The following is a 23,953-nucleotide window of genomic DNA, read 5'->3' on the forward strand; positions in this document are numbered from 1 at the left end:
TTTATTTTTGTGTATAGTATAAGCAAGTGGTCCACTTTCATTCATTTGCATGTAGCTGTCCAGTTTTCCCAACACTATTTGTAGAAGAGACTGTCTTGTTCCCATTGGATATTCTTTCCTGCTTTGTTGAAGATGAATCGATCATATAATTGTGGGTCTATTTGTGGGCTTTCTGTTCTGTTGCATTGGTCTACGTGTCTATTTTTGTTCCAGTACTATACTGTTTTTTAAATTTGTTTTTTAATTTAAATTCAATTAACATATAATGTATTATTCATTTCAGAGGTAGGGCAGTGATTCATCAGTCTTATATAACACCCAGTGCTTATTACATCACGTGCCCTCCTCAATTTCCATCACCCGGTTAGCCCATCCCTCCACCCTCCTCCCCTCCGGCAACCCTCAGTTTGTTTCCTAAGGTTAAGAGTCTCTTATGGTTTTTCTGCCTCTCTGGTTTCATCTTGTTTCATGTTTTCCTCTCTCACTGTTTTGAACACTGCAGCTTTGTAATATAACTTGAAGTCAGAATGGTGATGTCTCCGGCTTTGCTTTTCTTTTTTCAAGACTGCTTTGGCTATCCAGTGTGTTTTGTGGTTCTGTACAGATTTTAAGGTTGTTTGTTCTAGTTCTGTGAAAAATGCTGTTGGTATTTTGATGGAGATTGCATTGAATGTGTAGACTGCTTTGGATAGTGTAGATGATTTTAAGGAATTCTATATATATTCTGGCTACAAGTCTTTTGTCAGATATATGCATTCTGAATATCTTCTCTGTGGCTTCAAGTCTGGGGCTTGCATTTTTACTCCCTTACTGGTGTCTTTTAGTGAGTAGAAATCCTTAATTTTAATGAATTCCAATTTAATTTAATGAAAAAGACTTTTCCTGCCACCCAAATTTTATTTTTGAGCTACCAAAGTGATAGAGTTATTTTAAGTAGCCAGTAGTACCTTGTTTTTTTTAACAAGAGAGATGATTCAAAATTTCTGAAAATCAATAATATTTATCAACAGTGATGGCTAGGTTTTTTATTGTTTTTTGCTTCTTTAAAAAAATGATGTAGGGGGGCCTGGGTGACTCAGTCGGTTACACATCTGACTTCAGCTTGGGTCATGATCTCAGGGTCCTGGGATCAAGCTCCGTGTTGTGTTCCCCACTCAGCAGAGAGTCTGCTTGTTGTCCCTCTTCCTCTGCCCCTTCTCCCACTCATGTTCTCTCTCTCTCTCAAATAAATAAATGGCATCTTAAAAAAGTGATGTGAAAAGATGGTCAACATACTGGAAATATATTCTTGCAGCCTATATGAAAAAAAAGTCTTTAATTCCTTTATTATGTAAAGAACCCTAGCAAATAAAAACCACATATAAATATCTCAAGAGAAAAACGAATTGAAAAGATTAACACATGATTTGTAATAAAGTAAGAGCAGAATCCTACCAAAATGCAAGAAAAATAAACATTAGATTAGGATGGGAAAAGAATGTTAAGCTTAACATGTTAACATGAATGTGATAAAGTGTGCTGTGTATCGTTATTTAATGGAAATAAATTGTTTTGTTTGCATATAGTTGATACACAGAGTTGCATTAGTTTCGGGTGTACAGTGTGGTGGTTCAGCCCATCACTGCACCTTGTGCTGTGCTTACCACGAGGGTAGGACACGATTACAGTACCACTGGCTCTATTCCCTATGTGCTGTGCCTTTGTTGCCCATGACGTATGCCTGTTAATTAAATGCTTAGTGGTATTATTATACAGTTTTGGAAAAATATTCAAAAATCAAAATTTTTTAAAATGGATTTTCTTGGTAGCTCTGCACTAATTTTATTAATAGTTCCCGGATCTCCTTTCTCACCTTAGAAGTATTGTCACCTCTAAAAATGTGAGCTAAATACATGTTCAGTATATAACAAAGAGCCAGATGTATTAAGTTATCACATTCGAGGGGCACCTGTGTGGCTCAGTCAGATAAGTGTCGTTCATGATTTGGGCTCAGGTCGTGATTTTGTGGGTTGTGGGATCAAGCCCGGCCTGAGGCTTCATGTTCTGCAGGGAGTCTGCTGGAGGTTCTGTCCCTGTACCCCTCCCCCAACTCAACCACGTTCTCTCTCAAATAAATCTTTTTTAAAAAGTTGTCATACGTTAGCACCCCCAAACCAAATTAAAATGAAGCACATTGATGAAAAATTTGGCCATCATGTTACGGTACAATCCCAGTGTGCCTGGGTGTTCAACTTGCCCAAACAGCTGACCCTTTGGCGGCTTGTTCTGTGTCTGTAGAGCACAGCCCGGTGGGACATGTCCACGTGACCGGCTGTGCAGGTGTGCCCAGACCGGTCTGCAGACACGTATGCCATAGCAAAACCCCACACATGGTGATTGTTAAGCTTTTTCTTCAAAAAGAATTTCCTAACAATGTCATAGTTCTTGATATTTACCAAGAAATGTCCTATCTTTTCTCACAGGAGAGATTATTTCATTCAATGTGTTCTATGAATTTTTTACCATTTGTACTTCAATAATAACAGAAGACAAAGAAGGTAAATGTGTGCTGAGGGAGGGTGGGCAGTGCAAAGTACAAAGTAAAAGAAAAATCTAAATAAATAGAATTAGAACTTGTAGCATTCACGCTTCCTCTTCAAATTCTGTGTATGTAGCATAGAGTTGAAAAGTCTGAGCAAATTTTTAAAAGTGAATTTAAAACTGTCCTTATTTTGAGACTACCATAATGGCTATTAAAGTTTAATTCAGGGATGGAAAAAAATGGGAAGAAATGATTCAGGACTATAAACATTCTTTCCCTTCCACCTAGTCTACCTTATACTATTTTTCATGATTTAGTATAAGTACTCACAGGGGTACTTGATTATATGCCTATTGATCCCAGCCTTTCCTTGAAGCCCAGGACAAATCTTGGCCCATCATTTCCCAGCCAAGGGACCCTAGGTAGACCAGCCTCACTTTGCCATGTATTTTTCTGGCAGGTCCCCAGAATGCAAGGCACAGGATGATTTGCCCTGATTTATTGTTAATTTTGACCTCTCCTCTCAGTAGAAAGTCTGCCTATACCTGACCCTTGAAGCGTTCAGCTGTAGGTAACAATTGCTGAAGGGAAGTGTGTTGCAGGTCACGTTAGGTGAGGCTAAGATAGCTATGTCCAGGCAGCTGTGAGTGGACCAAAGAAGGACCACTGATCCTTTTCTTGTAATTTTACCCGGAACCTTGTGATCTCAGATGATTGGGAGGGGGAACTGGCCAGTGTGACAGGCACAACAGTTCGATCTTATTAAGGCTGATATTAGGATGCTGCTTAATTCTTACTGTTGGATTGAACAGTTGTGAATATCAATAAACCGGAATTAAGTGTCCAGCTTTGAGTTAGGATCGATTATGCTGCCTCACGTCTCCTTACTTTAAATTAGGTCATCTGCTGCATGGGCGAAACATGGATTTTGGAGTATTTCTTGGGTAAGTAAAGAACATGGTGACTTTCAGTCCTCGGGAAGAGTATGTCGTATTACCTTGATGAAAAGCAAATCCCAAAGCATGCCCGATATGACCAGAAGTGAAGAGACCGGATTCCTTAGTTTTGAGACAAGATGGGCCCATTATTTGGGAGTGTGTAACTGAGTTGAACCTAGTACACGGAAATCTGGAACCTGATTGAAGGCCTCAGATGCATGTCGAGTTTATTGCTTAGAAATGAAGAACAGCATTCTATTTTACGTCTTCTTAGCATTCCTGAAAAAAATGTAACAGGGCTTTGTAATTAGAGACCTATATTTGAATCTGGGGTTTGCTATTTAGTAGGTTGTGTTGTATTGGGTTATTTAGCTCCTCTGAGCCTCTAGTTTTATCATGTGGAAAAGGGAGAGTAAAACCACTCACGGCACAAAGTTCTTGGGAGGCTTCATCATTAATGGGTGAGGGAGGTAGCGCACCTGCTGTAATGCCTGGCCGTCGTCATTACACAGTCGTCATTATGATCATCGTTGTAGGTGGAATATAAACAATAATACCTGGGTCGTAACTGAGCAACTGAAACCTTTGACGGTGAACTTGGACTTCCAGAGAAACAATAAAACCGTCTTCAAGGCGTCAAGCTTTGCTGGCTATGTGGGCATGTTAACAGGATTCAAACCGGTAAGCAATCTACTGTTACATAATTGTACAGGTAGCTCCCTGTCCTGCTTTTACTGCCTGTGAAAGGCGGGGTCTAAGGACCTAAGAAGAATAGGAAGGCCCAGTTCATCCCTTTGCATTTCTTGTCACCTTCGTAGGTGTGAGCCCATGTGGTGGAGAAGAGTAGGAAAGGAACGAAGGTTTGTTTCTGAGCCTCTTCTGAGGAAAAGGCATGTGGCTGGATGTGGAGGGCTGAGGATATAATACAGATCTGGCATCTGGTCTTTAGTCTGCTACTCAGACAAGTTAGGCATTTATTCTCTGCCTCTCATTTTCCTTCTCAGACAAGTGTGGCCAACAACATTCCACCTGCTCATTTCACACACTACAAATGAAGATGCTCCGAACTGCTACGAGCTGTGCAGAGAACGTGATAGTATAGTTTTGACTCAGCTTTGCACTCCCCCCTCCAGGGTTTGGCATAGCAGCGTAAATATGAGAGGGCCTCAGACGGGGTGCTTGACGTTTCTGACCTCATTGCTTTGTCTTGTTTCCAGGGACTGCTTAGTCTCACGTTAAATGAACGTTTCAGTATCAATGGCGGTTATATGGGTGAGTCGAGTTCTTCAGTGGGAATTTCATAGATGTTTTAAGAGGAAGGCCGGACTGTGTCTTCTGGTCCATAATCTAACTTAATTGCAGGCCTGTGACACTGTGTGTGTTTGATTTCTTTCAGGTGTCATAGAATGGATTTTGGGAAAGAAAGATGCTATGTGGATAGGGTTTATCACTAGATCAGTTCTGGAAAATAGCACAAGGTAATCTGTCCAGTTGCTTTATTATCACATTTAATATTTATTCATTTTTAAATTATTTTATTTTTTGTTGGAGATATAAGTGACATAAAACACTATCTTAGTTTCAGGTGTACAACAAAATGTTTTGGGGTTTGTATGTATTGTGAAATGATCACCACAGTAAGTTTCGCTAACATCCATCACCGCATACAGTTATAGAAACTCTTTACTTTGTGTTGAGAACTGTTAAGATTTCCTCTCTTAGCAACTGTATACTAGTCATATAGTATTGTTAACTGTTGTCACCACGCCATACATTGTATCTCCAGGAATGACTTATTTAAGAACTGGAAGTTTGTACCTATTGATCCCCTTCACCCATTTCTCCCACCCCCCATTCCCCACCTCTAGCAGCCACCACTCCGTTCTCTGTATTTATAAGTTTAGTTTTCTTAGATTTTGCATGTAAGTCATATCGTGAGGTATTAGTCTTTCTCTGTCTGACTCATCTCACTGAGCATAATGCCCTTAGGGTCCATCCATATTGTCACAAATGGCAAGATTTCCTTCTTTTTTTACAGCTGAGTAATATTCCATTGTGTGTGTATGTGTGTGTGTGTGTGTGTGTACGTGTACACACACACACACACCCCACATCTTCTTTATCCACGCATCTATCGATGGTCACTTGGGCTGTTTCCGTATCTTGGCTGTTGTTACTAAGGTTGCAATCAACACTGACTTTTAAAGTTAGTGGTTTTTTTTTCCTTTGGATGTATTACCAGAAGTGGAATTGCTGGATCATATGGTACTTTTTTTATTTTTTGAGGAACCTCCATACTGTTTTCCACAGAGGCTGCACCAGTTTATATTGCCATCAGCAGTGCACTTGTCATTTAACTTTTTGATAATAGCTATTCCAGCCGGAATGAGGTGATAACTCATTGTGGTTTTGATTTGTGTTCCCCTGGTGATTAGTGATGCTGAGCACATTTTCATGTACTTGTTGGCCATTTGTATATCATCTTGGGAAAAGTGCCTACTCAGATCCTCTACCCATTTTTAAATCAGATTTTGTTGTTGTTGTTGTTACTGAGTTGTCTGAGTGTGATATTATGATTTTTTTTTTACAAGAAATATAGATTTGGTCTTTGTTTCCATTTCTGGTTCACAACTCCAAAAAGCCTTATAATTTCCTAAGTGTTGAGAATGATAAAGCTGTCTTTTGTTATGGTAATGAGGCCAGTTATTTAATCAGTCATGCTGATGTAATGAAACTTCCATAAAACCCAAGAAGGAAAGGGTTTGAAGAGCTGGGTACGGGAGCACACAGAATTCTGGGTAGAGTGGCATGTTTTAGCGCATGGAAGCTCTGTGTCCTTCTCACATCCTTGCCTATGCATCTCTTTATATGCATCTCTGTTGCTTCATATCCTTTATCATGTCCTTTAATAAACTGGTAAGCATGTTTCCTTGAGTACTGTGAGCCACTTTAGGGAATTCGCTGAAGCTAAAGAGGAGCTTGTTGGAGCCTCCATTCTCAACAAGCCAGCCAGAAACACAGGTAATGCTTACAACTGACATAATGGGGTTTAGGACTGGCCTCTGAAGTGGGGGATGGAATGCAATCTGGTGAGTCTGAATCCTTAACCAGTATGGAATCCGATGCTATCTCAGGTAGATAGTGTCAGAATTGAGCTCAGTTCTTGGACACCTGCAGGGTTGGACGTGGGAAACGCCCTCCCACCCCCCAGTGTTAGTGTTGGGTCCAGGAATCATAAAAGAACTAGTTCTTATTAACTCTTTATCAGATATATGTTTGCATAAACTTTCTTCCTTTCACTGGGTTGTCTTTTCATTTTGTTGATGGTTTTCTTACTGTGTGGAAGCTTTTTAGTTTGATATCATTCCACTTGTTTTTGTTGCCTTTGCTTTTGGTGTCAAATCCAAAAACTTATCACCAAGACTAATGTCAAGGACTTTATACCTTATATTTTCTTCTAGGAGTTTTATGGCTTTAGGTCTTATGTTCAGATTTTTAATTCATTTCTAGTTGAGTTTCGTGTATGTTGTAAGATAGTGCGTTAATATCATTCTTTTGCATGTTACTGTCCTTTCCCAATTGTATCTTCTTGGCTCTGTTCTTGTAAATTGGTTAACCATATATAAATGGGTTTGTTTCTGGGCTGTCTGATCTGTGTGTCTGTTTTTTTTTTTTTTTTTTAAGATTTTTTATTTATTTATTTGACAGAGATAGAGACAGCCAGCGAGAGAGGGAACACAAGCAGGGGGAGTGGGAGAGGAAGAAGCAGGCTCATAGCGGAGGAGCCTGATGTGGGGCTCGATCCCATAACGCCGGGATCACGCCCTGAGCCTAAGGCAGACGCCCAACCGCTGTGCCACCCAGGCGCCCCTGTGTGTCTGTTTTTATGCCAATATCATACTGTCTTGATTACTATCACTTTGTAATATAGTTTGAAATCAGGAAGTGTAATGCCTCTAGCATTGTTCTTTCTTTCTCAAGATTGCTTTGGCTATTTGGGATCTTTTGTGGTTCCATTCAAATTTTAGGATTGTTCTATTTCTGTGAAAAATGCTGCTGGAATTTGCATTGGATCTATAGATTGCTTTGGGTCATATGGACATTTTAACAATATTAATTCTTTCAATCCATGAACACATTTGTGTCTTCTTCCATTCGTCTTATCGATGTCTTATAGTTTTCAGTGTACAGGTCTTTCACCTCCTTGGTTAAATTTATTCCTAGGTATTTTATTCTTTCCAATGCAGTTGTAAATGGGATTGTGTCCTTAATTTCTCTTTCTGGTAGTTCATTATTAATGTGTAGAAATGCAACTGAGTTTTGTATATTGATTTGGTATCCTGAAATTTTACTGCTTTCATTTATTCTCACAGTTTTTTTAGTGGAGTCTTCAGAATTTTCTATATAGAGTATCATGTCATCTGCTAATAGTGACAGTTTTACTTCTTCCTTTCTGATTTGGAGGCCTTCTATTTCTTTTTCTTGCCTAATTGCTCTGGCTAGGGCTGCCAGTACTTCTATTGAATAAAAGTGGTGAGAGTAGACATCTTCGTCTTGTTCCTAATACTAGAGGAAGAGCTTTCAGCTTTTCACCATTCATTGACCATGATGTTAGTTGTGGGCTTGTCATATGTGGCCTTTATTATGTTAAGACGTGTTCCCTCTATTCCCACTTTGTTGAGAGTTTTTATCATGAAAGGATGTTGAATTCTGTCAAATGCTTTTTCTGAATCTATTGAGATGACTGTATGCTTTTGAGTCTTTTGTTGATGTGGTGTATTACATTGACTTGTGGATGTTGGTCCGTTCTTGCACCCCTGGAATAATACCACTTGATTATGGCGTACGATCCTTTTAGTGTATCGTAGTCTATTTAATTATCCGTATTAGAATAGAAAAATATTTCCTAGCTAATCTTCCACTGAAGAATTATTTCAGTTTCTTAGGTTAACTTTTGACATTCATATGGAATTCATGGTGTGTATGTGTCTGTTTAAAGCAAAGAAATAAACTGATTTATTTAAAAAATCCTAAGGATAGTGCCAGTATGAAGGGTACCTATTAGTTTTTCTTGATGTACAAGAAAATTTGTACATACACCCATACACTGAAGAAAATTTGTACAATAAAATCTTCATTTAAACCGTTAATACCTGTTAACCTGGAAGTTATATTCTGTGCTGGTGCGGAAATCTTGTAATAGCCAGCAGTACATCAAGTGACCTAGAATAAATGGGTATCATTCCTATTTTTAATGAGTTCAAGGGAGTAAGATTTAGTGGCCTTTCTGAAAATCCACTTCAATTTCTAATAGCCCTAATTTTCAAGGTTACTTTCTATTCCCTAAGTCCTAGAAACATTAATTATTATTTCTTCTTCTTCTATTGTTGAGTAAAAGGCTTGGACAACTAGGGTGGAAGATAATCTCTTGAGGCCATTTGGTTTGTCCTTCAGATTAGAGGGAATATTTCAGATCTCAGTGTTTCACCACATGGTGTTGGGGATTGTTCCTCCCTGAGCCATTGCTCACCGTCATTTTTTAAAAGAACATGTTTCTCAGATACTTGTGTTCTCTTAGTTTCTACTACTAAAAATTTTTCATTCCAAGTCACCCAAAAATGTTTATTTTTTTAAAATGTTTCTATGTAGTTATGAAGAAGCCAAGAACATATTGACCAAGACCAAGATATTGGCCCCAGCATACTTTATCCTGGGAGGCAACAAGACTGGGGAGGGTTGTGTGATCACACGAGATAGAAAACAATCTTTGGATGTGTATGAGTAAGTACAGTTGTTCACACGGAATAAGTAGAAACTAAAGCCTAGACTGACGTATTTACGGATTTAAGGCAGGAAGCCTCAGCAGACTTTCTCCTTTTGTATCTAGACTCAACCCCAAGCAGGACAGATGGTATGTGGTACAAACAAATTATGACCGTTGGAAAAGCCCTTTCTTTCTTGATGATCGCAGAACACCTGCAAAGATGTGTCTAAACCAGACAACCCAAGAGGTACATTCACAATGTGATATGTAGAAAGAAATGGTGACCTTTAAAGAGTATCTTAGTTGTGGCATTTTTCTTTGGCCTTTGAAGAATTTTTTAGCTTTCTGGTGAGTATCTCTGGACAATCTGTATTGAGTTTTTGTTTTGTTTTGAATGGAAAGATCAAAATTGTATTGTACTTGCCTTTTCGACTCTAATGCTGGACACCACCCTGTGAAGCTGAATGACAACCAGGAAAGAATTAAGAGGGCAGGAAGAGAGAGAATGAGTGATATATTAATACCATTAACTCTCTTTCTAGCAGTGACCAAGGGAAATTCTTTTAGGGAGATTGTGGGGAGGATGACTGAAGAATGTCTTTGTTTCTAATGACCCATTTGTATGGATAAGGCTACTGACATCTACATTTACTTAATGAGCTAAATTATTTTTGTGTTTTAGAATATCTCATTTGCAACCATATATGATGTCCTATCAACAAAACCTGTCCTCAACAAGGTATTTTTTAAAATATATAATATATATACTTTTAGGGAAGTAATTTGGTCCTGTGTTTTTATCATTCTCTGTTATGTTGAATCAGTCAGAGCTGGGACCCCAAGTCATGTTCCGCTTAAGGTTGATTTTTAAAAATGTTTTTATGTGACTAAAACAGTAACTCTTGGGATATGACAAACTGATTAGTGTGGTTTGATGTCCAGATTGGTCAAAGTACTGTTTCCAATTTTACTTCCATGACATTTGAATTAAATGTAGCCTTTTACTTTTAACTTCCGCTGTCAGAAATTTCATGCTGTACACTTCAACTAACACTTAAAAGTCAACAAAGTCTGAAGTGTGTTTATAGACAGAGCTTTGTGCCTGCATAGTCTCCCCCCCCAGTATCAGAAATTCGGTAAGGAAGAGGACAGCCACAGCTGAGCTGCTTTTATAGTCCACAGTCTACACTAGAAGGCTCTGCGTGACTGCTGTTCGTAGTGTTGAGGAGAGCTGAGTGTTAGAGCGTAGTGGTGAAGCAGTGGCTACTCAGGAATAAGATCTCGTAAGGAGCTGAGGGGCTTCTCTCCTGAGCCTGTTTATATTCATGACCTGGAATAATGGCTCTATTGAAGGTAGTTGTTTTAATTATCATTTTTTTTACTTATATTCCTAAAGGGTGAACTATAATTGTAGTTATTAACTTAGTAACTATTTGCATCTTTGTGTATTTAATGTCTTTGTTTATATACAATTTATTATATTAAGTAACTTCATAAAGAAATTTGATATGTATAGAAATTTATGTAAGTCTGGACATCTCAGAATTGGAAACATCCTTAAAATAAAAGTAACTTTTCTTTCAGCTGACTGTATTCACAACCTTGATGGATGTTACCAAAAGTCAATATGAAACTTACCTGCGGGATTGCCCAGACCCTTGCATAGGCTGGTGAGCACACACCTGGCTCCTGGAATGCTGCGTGGCATGAAGATGGAAACTCACACGCGTCCAACTAGTGCAGTCATCTGATCTCCTTCCAAAGACCAAGACTCAGGGCAGTTTCTTGTTGAGGCATGAGCTTGTCTTATGTTTACAGTTCAAGGACTGTTTCTGCCATAACAGCTGATTGTTCTATTTACAGGTAACTTCTTTATGTGCAAAAATCAATCATTTGGAATTTGCAGTTTCACTTCGACATTTGGGGACAGGGATGGGCAGTGAATCTATTATGGGACCCGCCTCCATAGAATGAAGCAAGATTCTCGGTGGGTGTTGAATCCAGCACATCTGTATATTGTTGTTTTTCACTTTAATCCACATATTTGTATGATTTTCTTTTCCTTCTGGTTCAAACTACTATTAAAATTAGCACACCATGGTCTTTGCTGTCTGTGACAGCAATGTAATTTCACTAATTTTGATTGGAGGGGGATGAGAGAGACATTCAGCTATGTATTTCTCTTAACAGGCAATAATACTTGAGCCTTTGACCCTGAATAGAAGTATTTTTTTGGGGTTCATGAAGTACTCCGTGGGCAAGGCAGCCTTTCATACACAGAATTGACACGTTCCCTCTTTCATGATTACTCTACCTCCCAGTAACTCCAGGCAGTTGTTCAAACATGGAGTCCCAGGTTCTGTGGATTAATAGCAAATAGGCCAAAGCCTTGTGGAAGTTGAGAGGTGAACCCATAAACTCACATAAATATCGTTCACTTAATAAATGTTTAGTTTGTCTTTCTGATCACTATGTATTTTTAAAAAACTTAAGTTACTAAAAATGTTTTTCAGAAATCAGTCTATTTATGGAAAGTGCTAATAGAACTTGTTAACCTTTCAGACTTTTAACAATTAACTGTGAAATGCATGCCAGTTGGGCGAGACTGTATCCACTTTATTTTGTATAATGTTACTTGTATTCATGACACTCAATAAACAGTCATTGGAAGTAGTGTCAGCAGCCACGTACGCTGATTCGGGGTCCACCCACGTGCTGGTTTGAGGGCGGGGCTTATGGTGGAGAAACGGAAGCTGAACACAGCATCTGAATTAAATTACAAGGGTCAGGTAGGTGGGTTCTTCCACTTAGGACTAAGTGGTCACTATCTTCCAAGACTAATCCTTCGCCTCTAAACCCAGTGGTGTCCACGTGCAGGTGGATGCGCTCCCACAATGCTCTGGTGATGCTAATACGATCTTCGTGAAGCAAGAGGAATTACAGGAGGATTTGTGTTGAAATAGGATTTAAATTAAAAAAAAACACCACAACTCGGGTGCACCTGGCTGGTTCAGTCGGAGAAACATGCAATTCTTGATCTTGGAGTCATGAGTTAGAACCCAATTTTGAGTGTGATTACTTAAAGATATAAATAAAATCTTAAAAAATACAACTTCAGATTTTGTTCCTCTTATAAAAATGAAGTGAGATAAACTTGTGTTTTTTCTAAAGTTGTAGTCTTTGATATTCATAATAAATAGGTGAGATGCTAATTGTTTTAGATCGGTTCCTCAGGACTATGTCAAAAAATGTGGAGGAAATAACAACTGGCATTACGATTTTAGGTAGTACTGCTTAGTGGTAAAAACGCAGTTATAAAATAGGGTATAGTAGAAGCCTATTTATAGATGTACTTATGCATAATCAGACACACATCTGGAATATAGAAAGATGACGGGGAGGGTGTTTACCAAAATGCTGACAGTGGTTCCCACTGGAGAGTGGTATGAACTGTTTTAATTTGGAGAGGGCATTAATGAGATTGCAGGTGGACCTAGTTTGATGGCACTTTGCTTTATCGTGCTTCCACAGATACCGTGATTTTTACGAATAGGTTTGTGGCGACCTTGCGACAAACACCGTTTTGCAACAGCATTTGCTCACTTTGTGCCCGTGTCACATTTTAGTAATTCTCCCAAAATTTCAGACTTTTTCATTGTTACTGTATTTGATATGGTGATCTACCCACTACCCATTTCCCCATCTCTCTTCCTCTTCTTGGGCCTCCCTATTCCCTGAGACACAATATTGAAATCAGCTAATTAATAACCATACTGTGGCTTCTAAGTGTTTAAATGCCCATTTATCGATGGACAGTGTTGCTCCCAGGTGTTGGCTATTATAAATAATGCTGATATAAACATAGGAGTACATGTATCTTTTTGAATTAGTGTTTTCATTTTCTTTGGGTAAACAGCCAGTAGTGGCATTACTGGATCGTGTGTGTAGTATTTAATTTTTTAAGGAAGCTCCACACTGTTGTCCACAGTGACTGTACCAGTTTGCATTCCCAGCAGTGCACAAGGGTTCCCTTTTCTCCACATCCTCCCCCACACGTATGTTATCTTTTTGATGCTAGCCCTTCTGACAGGCGTGAGGTGGTATCTCCCCGTAATCTTGATTTGCATTTCCCCGATGACTGATGTCGAGCATCTCTTCATGTGTATGTTGGCCATCTGGATGTCTTTGTTGGAAAAATGTCTATTCAGATCTTCCACCCATTTTTAATAGATTTTTTCTTTTGCTATTGTTCTAGGAGTTCTTGCTATATTTTGGATATGAACTCTTTATTGAATGTGGCTTTGGCAGATGCCTTCTCCCACTCAGTAGGTTGCCATGTCTCTCATTTTAAATCAAAAGCTAAAAATGACTATGCTTAATAACGAAGGCACACAGAAGGCCAAGAAGGGCTGACAGCTAGGGCTCTTGTGCCAAACAGGCCCAGTTGTGAATGCAAAGAAAAAGTTTTTGGAGGACATTGCAAGTGCTATTCTAGTGAGCACACGGATGTTAAGAAAGCAAAACAGCCTTATTGCTGATGTGGAGAGAATTTTAGCGGTCTGGACAGAAGATCAAGCCAGCCACATCTCCTTGAGCTAAAGCCTAATCCAGAGCTTTATCCTGTGAAGGCTGAGAGAGGTGGGGAAGCTGCAGAAGCAAAGGTGGAAGTTAGCAGAGGTTGGGTCATGAGGTTTGAGGAGAGAAGGCGTCTCTAACTTCAAAGTACAGGGTGACGCAGCAGGTGCTGACGTAGAAGCTGCAGCAAGTTAACCAGAAGACCTAGCTCGGATCATCGATGCAGGCGGCTCCACTAAACAGAAGATTTTCGGTGCGGATGAAACAGCTCTTTTGGAAGATGCCATCTAGGACTTCCATAGCTAGAGAGAAGTCAATGCCTGGCTTCAAAGCTTCACAGGTTAGGCTGTCTCTGTTAGGAGCTAAAGCAGCTGGTGACTTTAGGTTGAAGGCAGTGCTCAATGCCCATTCTGTACACAAAGCATAGCGGTTTACGACATGGTTTACTGAGTATTTTAAGCCCATGGTTGAGACCTACAGCTCAAAAAAAAAAGACTTCTTTCAAAACATGACTGCTCATTAACAATGTACCCGGTTATTGAAGAGCTCTGGTGGAGATGGACGTGACTCCCACTGTCTTCATGCCTGCGAACACAACATCCCCTCCGCAGCACATGATCAAGGAGTATTTTTTACTTTATAAAGTCTTACTATTTATGAAATATATTTGTAAGGCTATAGCTGTCATAGTGATTCCTGAGATGGATCTGGGTAATGTAAATTAAACCTTCTGGAAAGGATTCACCATTCTAGATGCTGTGAACATCTGTGGTTCATGGGAAGAGGTCAAAATATGTGTTAACATGACTTTGAAAGATGTCGATTCCAACCCTCATGGATGACTGAGTGGTTCAAGACTTCAGTGGAAGAAGTAACTACAGATAATGTGGCAATAATAAGAGAACCAGAATCAGAAGTGGAGCCTGAAGAGGTGCCTGGTTGGCTCAGGCAGTAGGGCATGCAATTCTTGATCTTGGGGTTTTAAGTTCAAGCCTCATGCTGGCTGTAGAGATTGCTTAAAAATAAAATCTTAAAAAAAAAAAAAAAAAAAAAAAAAGGAGCCTGAAGCTGTGACTGAACTGCCACCATCTCCTAAACCTTGAATGGATGAGGAGGTGCTGCTTATGTCCGAGCAGAGAAAGTGATTTCTTTAGATGGAATCTACTCCTGGGGAAGATGCTGTGAAGACTGTTGAAATGACAAGAAAAGATTGAGAATATTACATAAACTTAACTGATAAAGCAGCAGCAGGGCCTGAGTAGACTGACTCCAATTTTGGAAGAAGCTCTGTGCGTAAAATGCTATCAAACAGCAGAGTATGCTAGAGAGAAAGGAAGTCCACTGATGTGGGCAAATTTCACTGTTGTCTTATTTTAAGAAATTGCCATGGCCAACCCGGTCTTCAGCAACCGTCACCCTTGATCACTTGGCAGCCATCAACATCCAGGCAAGACCCTCCACCAGCAAAATGATAACTTGCTGAAAGCTCACATGATGGTTAGCTTTTTTTTTTCCATTTTTAAACATTTTATTTATTTGACAGAGAGAGCGAGCACAAGCAGAGGGAACGAAGAAGCAGCAGCAGGCTCCCCGCTAAGCAGGGAGCCCAGTGCGGGGCTTGAGCCCAGGACCCTGTAGTCAGTAGACTACAGTATGGTGTAAACATAAACTTTTATATGTCCTGGGAGACCAAAAAAATTTACTTGACTCACTTTATTTCCGTGGTCCAGAACCGGACCTGTAAATATCTCCAACGTATACCTGTACTTTCACACCATCATCAAGTTGAAAAATCATAATTCCAACCACCATTAGGTTGGGGACTCTCTGAACATTAATTAGGTATGTAGGTGAGAACTCAAACTCAAGCTTTATAATGCGATTCATTTTCAAAATATCCAAATCAAAAACTTTCTGAAAATTGCTGGCCCAGGGTAGTCCTGAGTCTGGGCAGATGAACTGATAATTAAAACTATATATGAATCAAAGTTATTTAAAGGCAAAGGATTCCCCTCTGTTCCTTAATGGAAAATGAGCCAGGCAGAGATACCAGTGACTCTGAGGAAGCAACGGGATGTATACAGACGGACCATATTAAAGCAGCACCTAGAGTTGTACAGCAAGAACAAGTAACGACAGCTCTTCCAGACCAGCAAGTGGGCAGCCGGGTCTGTGCAGTGAAAATGAGATGTCCAGAGCCAGTTACTTCCTACGGGTTAAGAATAAGCTGTTTGTGTGCAGTAAAACTGGACAATAAAGAAACATGCCAGGCTAACTTTGAGTAGATATACAAATATTCTCTACATAGTATATGAAACAGATACAATTAAGCAATAAGAGAATACAGCTACAGTGAAGAAAAGTGGTCTCGAATTTGGTAAGTCTCCTCCCCGGCTAGTTATGTCACTATTTTTTATGTCTTCAATTTTTTTGTCTGGTTGGTTTGGTTTTTTGTTTTTTTACATTTAAAATTGTCAAATAAGCCATAATTCTGGAATAATTTCTACGGCATAAATGATTCTGTCAGTTTAAATGAAAATGCAGTTCATGGTTGTATGGAGGCTAGACATTTATTCACAGTGAAAACGCATGTACCCAGAGTGAATGTCACAAAATACACGGGGTCCCTGCCCCGTCTGGCGAGCTCATTACTGGAAGCATTCTTTCGACCTGCACAGGTTCTCCCTCATTGTCGCCCTTTCTCCCTCTGTTATCTAGAACCCGAGTTTCACCTTAAAAATTAATGAACAGGAACATTTCATGCTTAACCTTCGAGCAGTAGTTAACTAAGGAAAGTGTAAAACAAGTTATCTGATCTTCAGCCCCAGGTATTTTAAAGCAGAATTATCTTCTAAAATAGAAAACAGCAGCAGATGACAGCAGCTATAACACAAGTCAGTCAGCGAGATAAGGTCCATAGGTGCTGGGAGAAGAACTCAGACTAAGTACAGGTCTTCCATTGGACCGAACTTTAATCTGCATGTAGAGACACGTGGCCGTAATATGTGTAAGGCTCGGCTTGTGTGTCAACATGAAATTCTCCCCTTTCTGCTGAGAGTCTAGAAAACATATAGAACTTGAGTATACATATAATCTAATTTATTGATTCAGTTTCCCAGGAGTCAGGTGGCGTCAAGCCCCAATTGGGTAAGAATTCCTGATTCTGAATGACAGTTCTCTGAATAGGCTTTTTTTTTTTTTTTTTAATGTTGGAGATCTATACCTTACATAATTTAAAGTAATTAGCAATACAGTGAATGTCCTCATAGGGAAATCCTCATTTAACACTGCCCGATTGGTCATTATAATTTTACACTGAAGTATAACGCAACTAAGAATTTTAAAGAAATACCAACCAACTTCTTTTCTTGTGGGGTATTTCAGTAAATTGTTAATAAATTTCAAATACCACTAATTGAAACTAATTCTACATATTTTATTCAACAAAACCTGTAAGACTGACTTAACTATTAATTGGCTCTGTGAAGCCTTACTTGGGTATATGACAAGTCTGTGATCTAAAGGTAATTCACCTTTGAAAAACGGATTTCCTTGGTGATGAAGAAATCCCATAGATCAGCTCACTACTCAATACTTCATCTGCGAATCTGCTGCTCTCCCACCACACACAGAATCAAGTGCTATGGCTTTGGTCTTCAACTACTATCTCAGAAGGCAGGTTTGTGTGAAGGCATACAGAGCCTTAATAGTCTGGTACATAAAAATTAGTTCTATAATCTATTATTAGTTCTATAATCCCTACTCGAAAGGGTTTGGTTTTCCATGTAAAATTAATCACAGTGTTACTTGTTTGTGCAGAAACACTCCCTAATTATATAACACTATTTTTTTTTTTAAAGACCGAATTTCCAGAATTGAATTCTGGAAAATATTTATCTGATAATTATGTAAGTTCTAAGTGTTCTAAATTTACCCAATTTGAACATATTCTATAATAACTTCACCAATATCCTGGATACCTTTATAATTTGCCCTATTCTTGCACAGGAATAAGACAGGCAGGTATCTAAACACAACAGCAATATACCTGACATTATTTGGATGCCTGGCCTGATGGCTGGTCTTTGGATTAACTTCTGTATTTCTCTAACTCGTGCTCTTCTCTAAATATCCTGATCATATAAAGCAGTGACTTACTGTATAGAATTCAACATAATTTCCAAAAAAGGTACTTTACAGATAAGTCCAAACTTTATTTAAAACTACATCTTAAATTTAACGATACCAAACATCACAAGGGGAGGAAAAAAAAAAAAAAAAAAAAAAGACGACTCCCTCCCCCCCCAAGGAAAGAAAGAAAAACAACCCACAGTGTATCAAGGCTTCAATCTGTCCAGAATTCAGTTTCTGATGTTTTAAACTGCCACGGGCAGAAATTAGCACACCTATCAAGAATGCAGTGTCAACTAATTTACATTTTTATACAGATCAAAACATGTTTATTTAGTGCCATGTTCATATATGCATTGACTATGTAAAGCGAGTTAGATGAGCCTCTGAAGACATCTCATACGCTTTGGGCTCCCACTGATTCTGAAAAACAGAATAATGTGCTATAAATTACTGAATTAAGACATTACTTACTAGAATTTATTATTCTCTTATATTAAACTTTTAGCATAAAGTTATTATAAAGGAAATACTAATTTAGTTTAAAAATAGGTGAGGGTTTCTGTTTGAAGATGGTAGACTAAGTGGATACTTCCTGTCTCTTAAAACTCCACCAGGAAAAAAACAAACTGTAAAACTGACTAAAAATCCACCCAATAAGAGTGGCTAGAGGGAGAGCAGGCCCCGGGGCCAACACAGATCCCTGAAGTGCTCAAAACAGATGGAGGTGCAAGGAAGGGGGGGCGGGGCTCAGCCTGGACCCAACAGGAGGGGTGCGGGTGAGATTCTCACAAGCAGTACTGGGCTCAATACCGGGAAATTAGCTGAAGGTCTGATATTTAGTCCGCCCTCTCTTCACCCCACTTCTAGGAAAAATAAAAATTGGTAAAGAATAACAAAAAATCCTTTGATTTTGATGCAAGACACATTCTCCTCCGAGTGGCCCAGGGGCTGTGCTATTAGGTCCATAAAGACGGAAATGTGGGATTACCACTTGGCTCTGCAGTGAGTCACGTTTACACAGAATGGTCTTCAGAAAAAGTAAAGAAGTTTTAACTATTACAGTTACAAAAATGTGTTTGCTTTTATAACCTTAATGTAAGAAGATGAGTAAAACTGAATAGAGAAAGCAGAAGGAAAAGGGGGCAGCAGCTGAGTAATGACCAACGTTGATGACACTAGAAAACACATATTTAAAATAACAAAGGTAACAAACAGCAAAACCAAAAATAATAATGAAAAAGAGATAAGTCCAAATGCTCACTTTTCATAGGGAAGACAAGAGATATCTAAATTTTTTTAATTTTTTAAATTAAGAAAAATTATAAGAATATTATTTAGAGATACAGAGATAACTAAAAACCAATTGTTAAAAGAAATGGGCTCCTGCCAGTTTATATGAATTCTTTTGTACCTTTCCTTTTTAAAACTGCACTATTACCTTGCTAAAACTCAAGATATTAAAAATAGAAAAAAATATCTGATAATACCACTTTATAAATTAGGCAACAAGATCTAGACTCTACGGAATTATGCTTCCCTTCCAATATCTGGCTTAAATCTTCCAAGTATTAGTAGTGGATTTAAAAAACAAACTGATGGTACCAAGGTTCGTCAATTTTTCAATATAATATGGTTGAAAGTGGTAACTCTTACCAGGTTCCTTTAGTGTCTGAGAATTCCCAGCTAATTCCTCAGTCTGCATCTCACATAGTATTTCACCAGATAAATGGTTTTTCTGTTCTTCTTCTACCATTTTCTTCCTTAGATCTGCCTTTGGAATGAAAAAAAAATATTAAAAATCAGTTTTCATCCCAGTAGTACTTGTCATATAAAGACAAGTTTAATTAAAGAGAGCAAAATACCTCTGAATATATTGTCAGTTTAAGTGGTAAATCTTCAACTTTCACAAAGTCTTCTTCATCAGATTTTTGACTTATGTTACCAGATTCTGCTTCCTGTAAGATCAATTATGTTTAATGAAGGCAATCCACTCTCTCTCTGGAGCTAAGCCTTTAAGGTCACCCATGCCAACAGATAAAATGGATGCTTATGTACCAGTAAACATCAGTAATTCTATCCTATTTGGTTTTTTTCTGTGTTTTCAGCTCTATGAATAAGCAAGCTGGAGTGCACAGAAAGGACCATGAACTTGCAGCTGTGGGCCATACTGTTGAGCGTCTCTATCCCCCTTTGAAAAAACAACCAGCCCGCTTATACAAGTTAAAGGAAGAAACAGCAGTTACACTGAGGGCTAAAACAATTAGAAAAACAACTCTGGTTTCTTGATGTTTACAGAACACATCAGAGTGTATCCAGCAGAATACAAATAAACATTTACATGCAGACTTTCAGTGTCAACTCGGTGGAAGCTGAGAGATGAGGTATGAATCTAATAATTCACTTTTGTGATCACTTCAGTGTTTCTCTGAAACTTGAATTCTTTTATTCTCCTAGTTCTCCTTTCTGATTTTTAATAGTAGCATTTTACCAATTACCCAAGCGGAAACCTTAGAGTTTTCCTCTTCTTTCAACATTTCTCACCCACCGCTCTTTCATTAAGCTTGTACTTGGTTCCTAAGGTAAGGGAGCCTCCTACCATAGCATCCTTGACAACAGTCATCGGTCATCAGATTCACCTTCAAAAACCATGACTTTGGCCATTTGACTTTCTTGTGCAGACCTTCAGTAAGACCTGCCTAAATTTCAAGTTCAAGTCCCTCTATAATCAAACTTTAAGTTAATTTCAAATGACTGCCTCCTAGAGCAACTCTATGCACTCATTAAATTATGGTAAGAATAAGTCTAACAGGTAACTTTCAGAGTCGTAAATGCTAATTTCGCTTTTGGTGAAGCCATCAAAACAGTTAAGTTACTCTTTCTAGTAATGTTTTTTGAAATATTATAGGCTTCCTTTCTGAGAAATTAGGAAATTGTAATTGTAACTGTATCTTTAGGAAGAAAACTGATGTTAATTAAAAAAAACAAACAAACCCAAACGAAACACATTTCTTAGAACTAAAAGTACGTTGTTAAAAATTCCTCAATTTTTGCCGATAAGAGAAAGTATATAAAACACAATCCACGATCCAAAAAATAACCTACATGCTATAAAATTAAACGGAAACAAAAACATCCAGAGTAAAAACCCAACTTACCTACCTACCTCCTAAGTACAGATTTGCTACCATATATTTCTGTCATTTACCGGAAGGAGTCTACTGCTGTCAAACTGTAAACTTTTAGGTTTATCAAAGATTTATGAAATGTTCTAAAACTATTGAGATATCAAGCATGGGTACTCTAAGAGATTAATGGTAATTCATGTATCATCTATTCGGATCTGAACTTGAACTCTCTCAAGGCTGCCACTTAAAACTCAACATTTGGGTCATAAACTTATGAAAAAAGTAAACAGCTTTTAGGTTTTGATATATGATCATCTTAATTCACTACCACCCTTCTGTTCACGTTTAAACTAAGTTTGAGTAAGAAATATCTTTTGGCAGTTTCTAAACCTAAACACAAACAAACCTAAACACAGTCTGTGTTTACAGACTGAAAATGTTACCCTGAAAAGGAAGAAATACACACAGATATGAAACGTAGGTGATACATACATAGTCATTCACTAACACCGGAGATTCAGTATCAGGACTCCCAGCCAGAGAGCTCTCAGGAGTTTCCTGAGCAGATTTAACTTCTTTGACTGTAGGCACCAAGGTTTCAATTTCAGTTAAAGGTAAAGGCAAAGGGTTTGGCTGTTTAGATGAATCAATGGTCGTAAGAGCGTCCTTTTGGACAGCACTACTTAAAGGTTGCTCGTTTTCCAAGATATTGAGGTAACAGGGTTTCACAGGAATGCTATCTTGGTCATCTGTCATCAAAAGAAAGTCTTAACATTAGTGTAATGCAACAGTTGTTAAATTTCACTATTATACCAAATAGACAATATGTATGAATGAGTAATCAAGACATTTAAGACTTAAAAGAAGAGACAACTACAAATTTTCCTTATCAATGATTCCTAAAATTAGTTGATCAAATTCATCTGGGGATGTTTTAAAAATTAGATTCCTGAAATCCACCCAATTTCTAATGATATTCATGAGTAATACCCAGGAATGGGTATTTGAAAAAATCCCCCATGTTTGTATCTAAAGATGCTTTCTTTGAAGATTTTGTCTGTGTGTTTAATTATTTGACAACTTTTCTTGAGCAGCTGTTTGCAGAAACAAAGCCCTGGTGTTTTCTACAAAGGATTTAGGGCAAGAAAAAAGACATACATCAGGTCCAAAATACCCTCAAACTTACATTAGCTAAGAACTTAAATTTTTTTTTTTTTTTTTTTTTTTTTTAGCTTTTAAGCACATAAAGGGCACTTTAAATAACCTTAAAATTGAACACTTTAGATTTCTTGCCTTTACTAGTAGTGGGTTCTTGTTCTGATGGGACATTTTTGCTTTCTCCTGATTTTTCAAAGTCATGTTGTAGTACCTAGAAGGAAAAAGTGATGTCTTAATAGCAAGGCCCAGAATATATGGCCATTATATAGGAGATGGTTAGGAGTGTATGGTGTCTGTCCAACCTGAGGCCTTCATACAAGGGAATTTAAAAATATCTTCTGAAAGTGTTTTAAGAAGGAGGCTGTAGTTGCAACTTTAAGATGGCTAAGTAAAATATTTCATTTTCTTCCTAACCTCAAAATAATAGAGAACTAGAGTATTATGGATTCCACTATTTAAAAAAAATTTTTTTTTCAAATCAGACTCTACTTGAATGAAACTAAAAGATACCCATTTATATGTAGATGTTAAATGTATGGAAGAAGAACTGATCAGGAGGGGAGAAAGATAAAGCCAAGTGCCTTCAGCAGGAGAGAACAAAATCAGATTCACCTCAAACTTAGAAGAGGAATACAGGGGTGGATGAAAAGAGGGTGAAAAGAAAATGCAAACATCAAGGTTCCCTCCCCCAATTTTAACAGAAAGTGGGAGATCATATTTTGGATAAATTGAACTAGTGAGCCTCAGACACGGGGGCTGCCAGGGGTAAGGGTGGGGTGCAGAAAGCACAAATGAGGGGTGCCTGGGTGGCGCAGTCGTTAAGCGTCTGCCTTTTGCTCAGGGCGTGATCCCAGCGTTCTAGGATCGAGCCCCACATCAGACTCCTCCGCTAAGAGGCTGCTTCTTCCTCTCCCACTCCCCCTGCTTGTGTTTCCTCTCTCGCTGGCTGTCTCTCTGTCGAATAAATAAATAAAATATATAAAAAAAAAAAAAAGCACAAATGAGGACAGGATAAAATGTCATGCTGAAAACAGAAGGCTTCAGCACAAGTCTGTATAGTAATGGGACCCTTAACACATTCCCGCATCTAGCTCCTGAACACAGGCAGCCAAGGAGGGATATATAGCTCCTCCCAGGAAAGAGGAGAACGGAAGACCCTTCTTTGGAGAAACAAACCATCCCAGAGAAAAGACCAATAGGTATTAACATTTGGGATTTTCCGTCAAAAAGCTATCTACCCAAATGCGCTACAGTGAAGCCCAGAACAACCCCAACCAGCTTTCTGGTGTATCATTTTTTAGTATAAACACTGAAGGTACACAGACATTTGCGGAAAGCCTCCACGTGGGTAAGAGAAGGCAGTGCTTCTTTGAACTAATGGCATGCTATAAAAAAGTAATCAGAAAATAAAAGTATTTCGAAATTAAAGCTATGACATTCATATAAGTACTAAAGTCAAAGAAATCTCTCAGAAAGTAAAACAAAAAGAGCAAGGGGACGATAAAAGGAAGAGAGTAAATTAGAAAATCAACCCATGAGGGCTAATAATGTCTGATAATATTAATTCCAAGAGGAATGAAAGGAAAAAATGGTGGGGAAGCAATACAAAAAAAGAAAATTTACCAAAATAAAGCACATGGTTATTGATTGCTTAAAGACCCGGTGAGTACCCAGTATAGTGAATGAAAAAAGATGCACAACAATGTATATATCACTGTAAAACTTCAGAACTCCAAGG

General features: G+C 38.4%; 2 protein-coding genes across 53 annotated transcripts in view; one reads left to right on the plus strand and one right to left on the minus strand.

The window, feature by feature from the left end:
* ASAH1 (N-acylsphingosine amidohydrolase 1) overlaps positions 1 to 20,277 on the plus strand; it is a 44,930-nt gene extending 24,653 nt beyond the window's left edge. The window contains exons 6-16 of one of the 3 annotated variants that reach the window (XM_048226362.2): positions 2,463 to 2,537; positions 3,420 to 3,465; positions 3,996 to 4,140; positions 4,677 to 4,731; positions 4,856 to 4,937; positions 9,109 to 9,240; positions 9,347 to 9,470; positions 9,906 to 9,962; positions 10,808 to 11,210; positions 13,479 to 16,175; positions 20,038 to 20,277. In XM_048226362.2, coding sequence (XP_048082319.1) covers positions 2,463 to 2,537; positions 3,420 to 3,465; positions 3,996 to 4,140; positions 4,677 to 4,731; positions 4,856 to 4,937; positions 9,109 to 9,240; positions 9,347 to 9,470; positions 9,906 to 9,962; positions 10,808 to 10,897 — 806 coding nt within the window. In that variant the 3' untranslated portion in view covers positions 10,898 to 11,210; positions 13,479 to 16,175; positions 20,038 to 20,277. Of the gene's footprint in view, positions 1 to 2,462; positions 2,538 to 3,419; positions 3,466 to 3,995; positions 4,141 to 4,676; positions 4,732 to 4,855; positions 4,938 to 9,108; positions 9,241 to 9,346; positions 9,471 to 9,905; positions 9,963 to 10,807; positions 11,898 to 13,478; positions 16,176 to 20,037 lie in introns of those variants that run through there. The other 2 variants (XM_048226361.2, XM_057303473.1) reach the window with 2 other exon arrangements.
* The window catches only part of PCM1 (pericentriolar material 1), an 80,615-nt gene continuing 74,653 nt past the window's right edge, over positions 17,992 to 23,953 (minus strand). For 30 of the 50 annotated variants that reach the window (XM_057303448.1, XM_057303453.1, XM_057303454.1 and 27 more), the window contains 4 exons: positions 22,351 to 22,426; positions 21,550 to 21,806; positions 19,795 to 19,887; positions 17,992 to 19,703 (listed from right to left, as the gene is read on the minus strand). In XM_057303448.1, the coding sequence (XP_057159431.1) occupies positions 19,485 to 19,703; positions 19,795 to 19,887; positions 21,550 to 21,806; positions 22,351 to 22,426 (645 nt within the window). In that variant the 3' untranslated portion in view covers positions 17,992 to 19,484. The remainder of the gene's footprint in view (positions 19,704 to 19,794; positions 19,888 to 21,549; positions 21,807 to 22,350; positions 22,427 to 23,953) is intronic. The other 20 variants (XM_044387533.3, XM_048226330.2, XM_048226359.2 and 17 more) reach the window with 1 other exon arrangement.

Source organism: Ursus arctos, unplaced genomic scaffold, assembly GCF_023065955.2.
Source record: "Ursus arctos isolate Adak ecotype North America unplaced genomic scaffold, UrsArc2.0 scaffold_27, whole genome shotgun sequence".
Taxonomy (NCBI): domain Eukaryota; kingdom Metazoa; phylum Chordata; class Mammalia; order Carnivora; family Ursidae; genus Ursus; species Ursus arctos.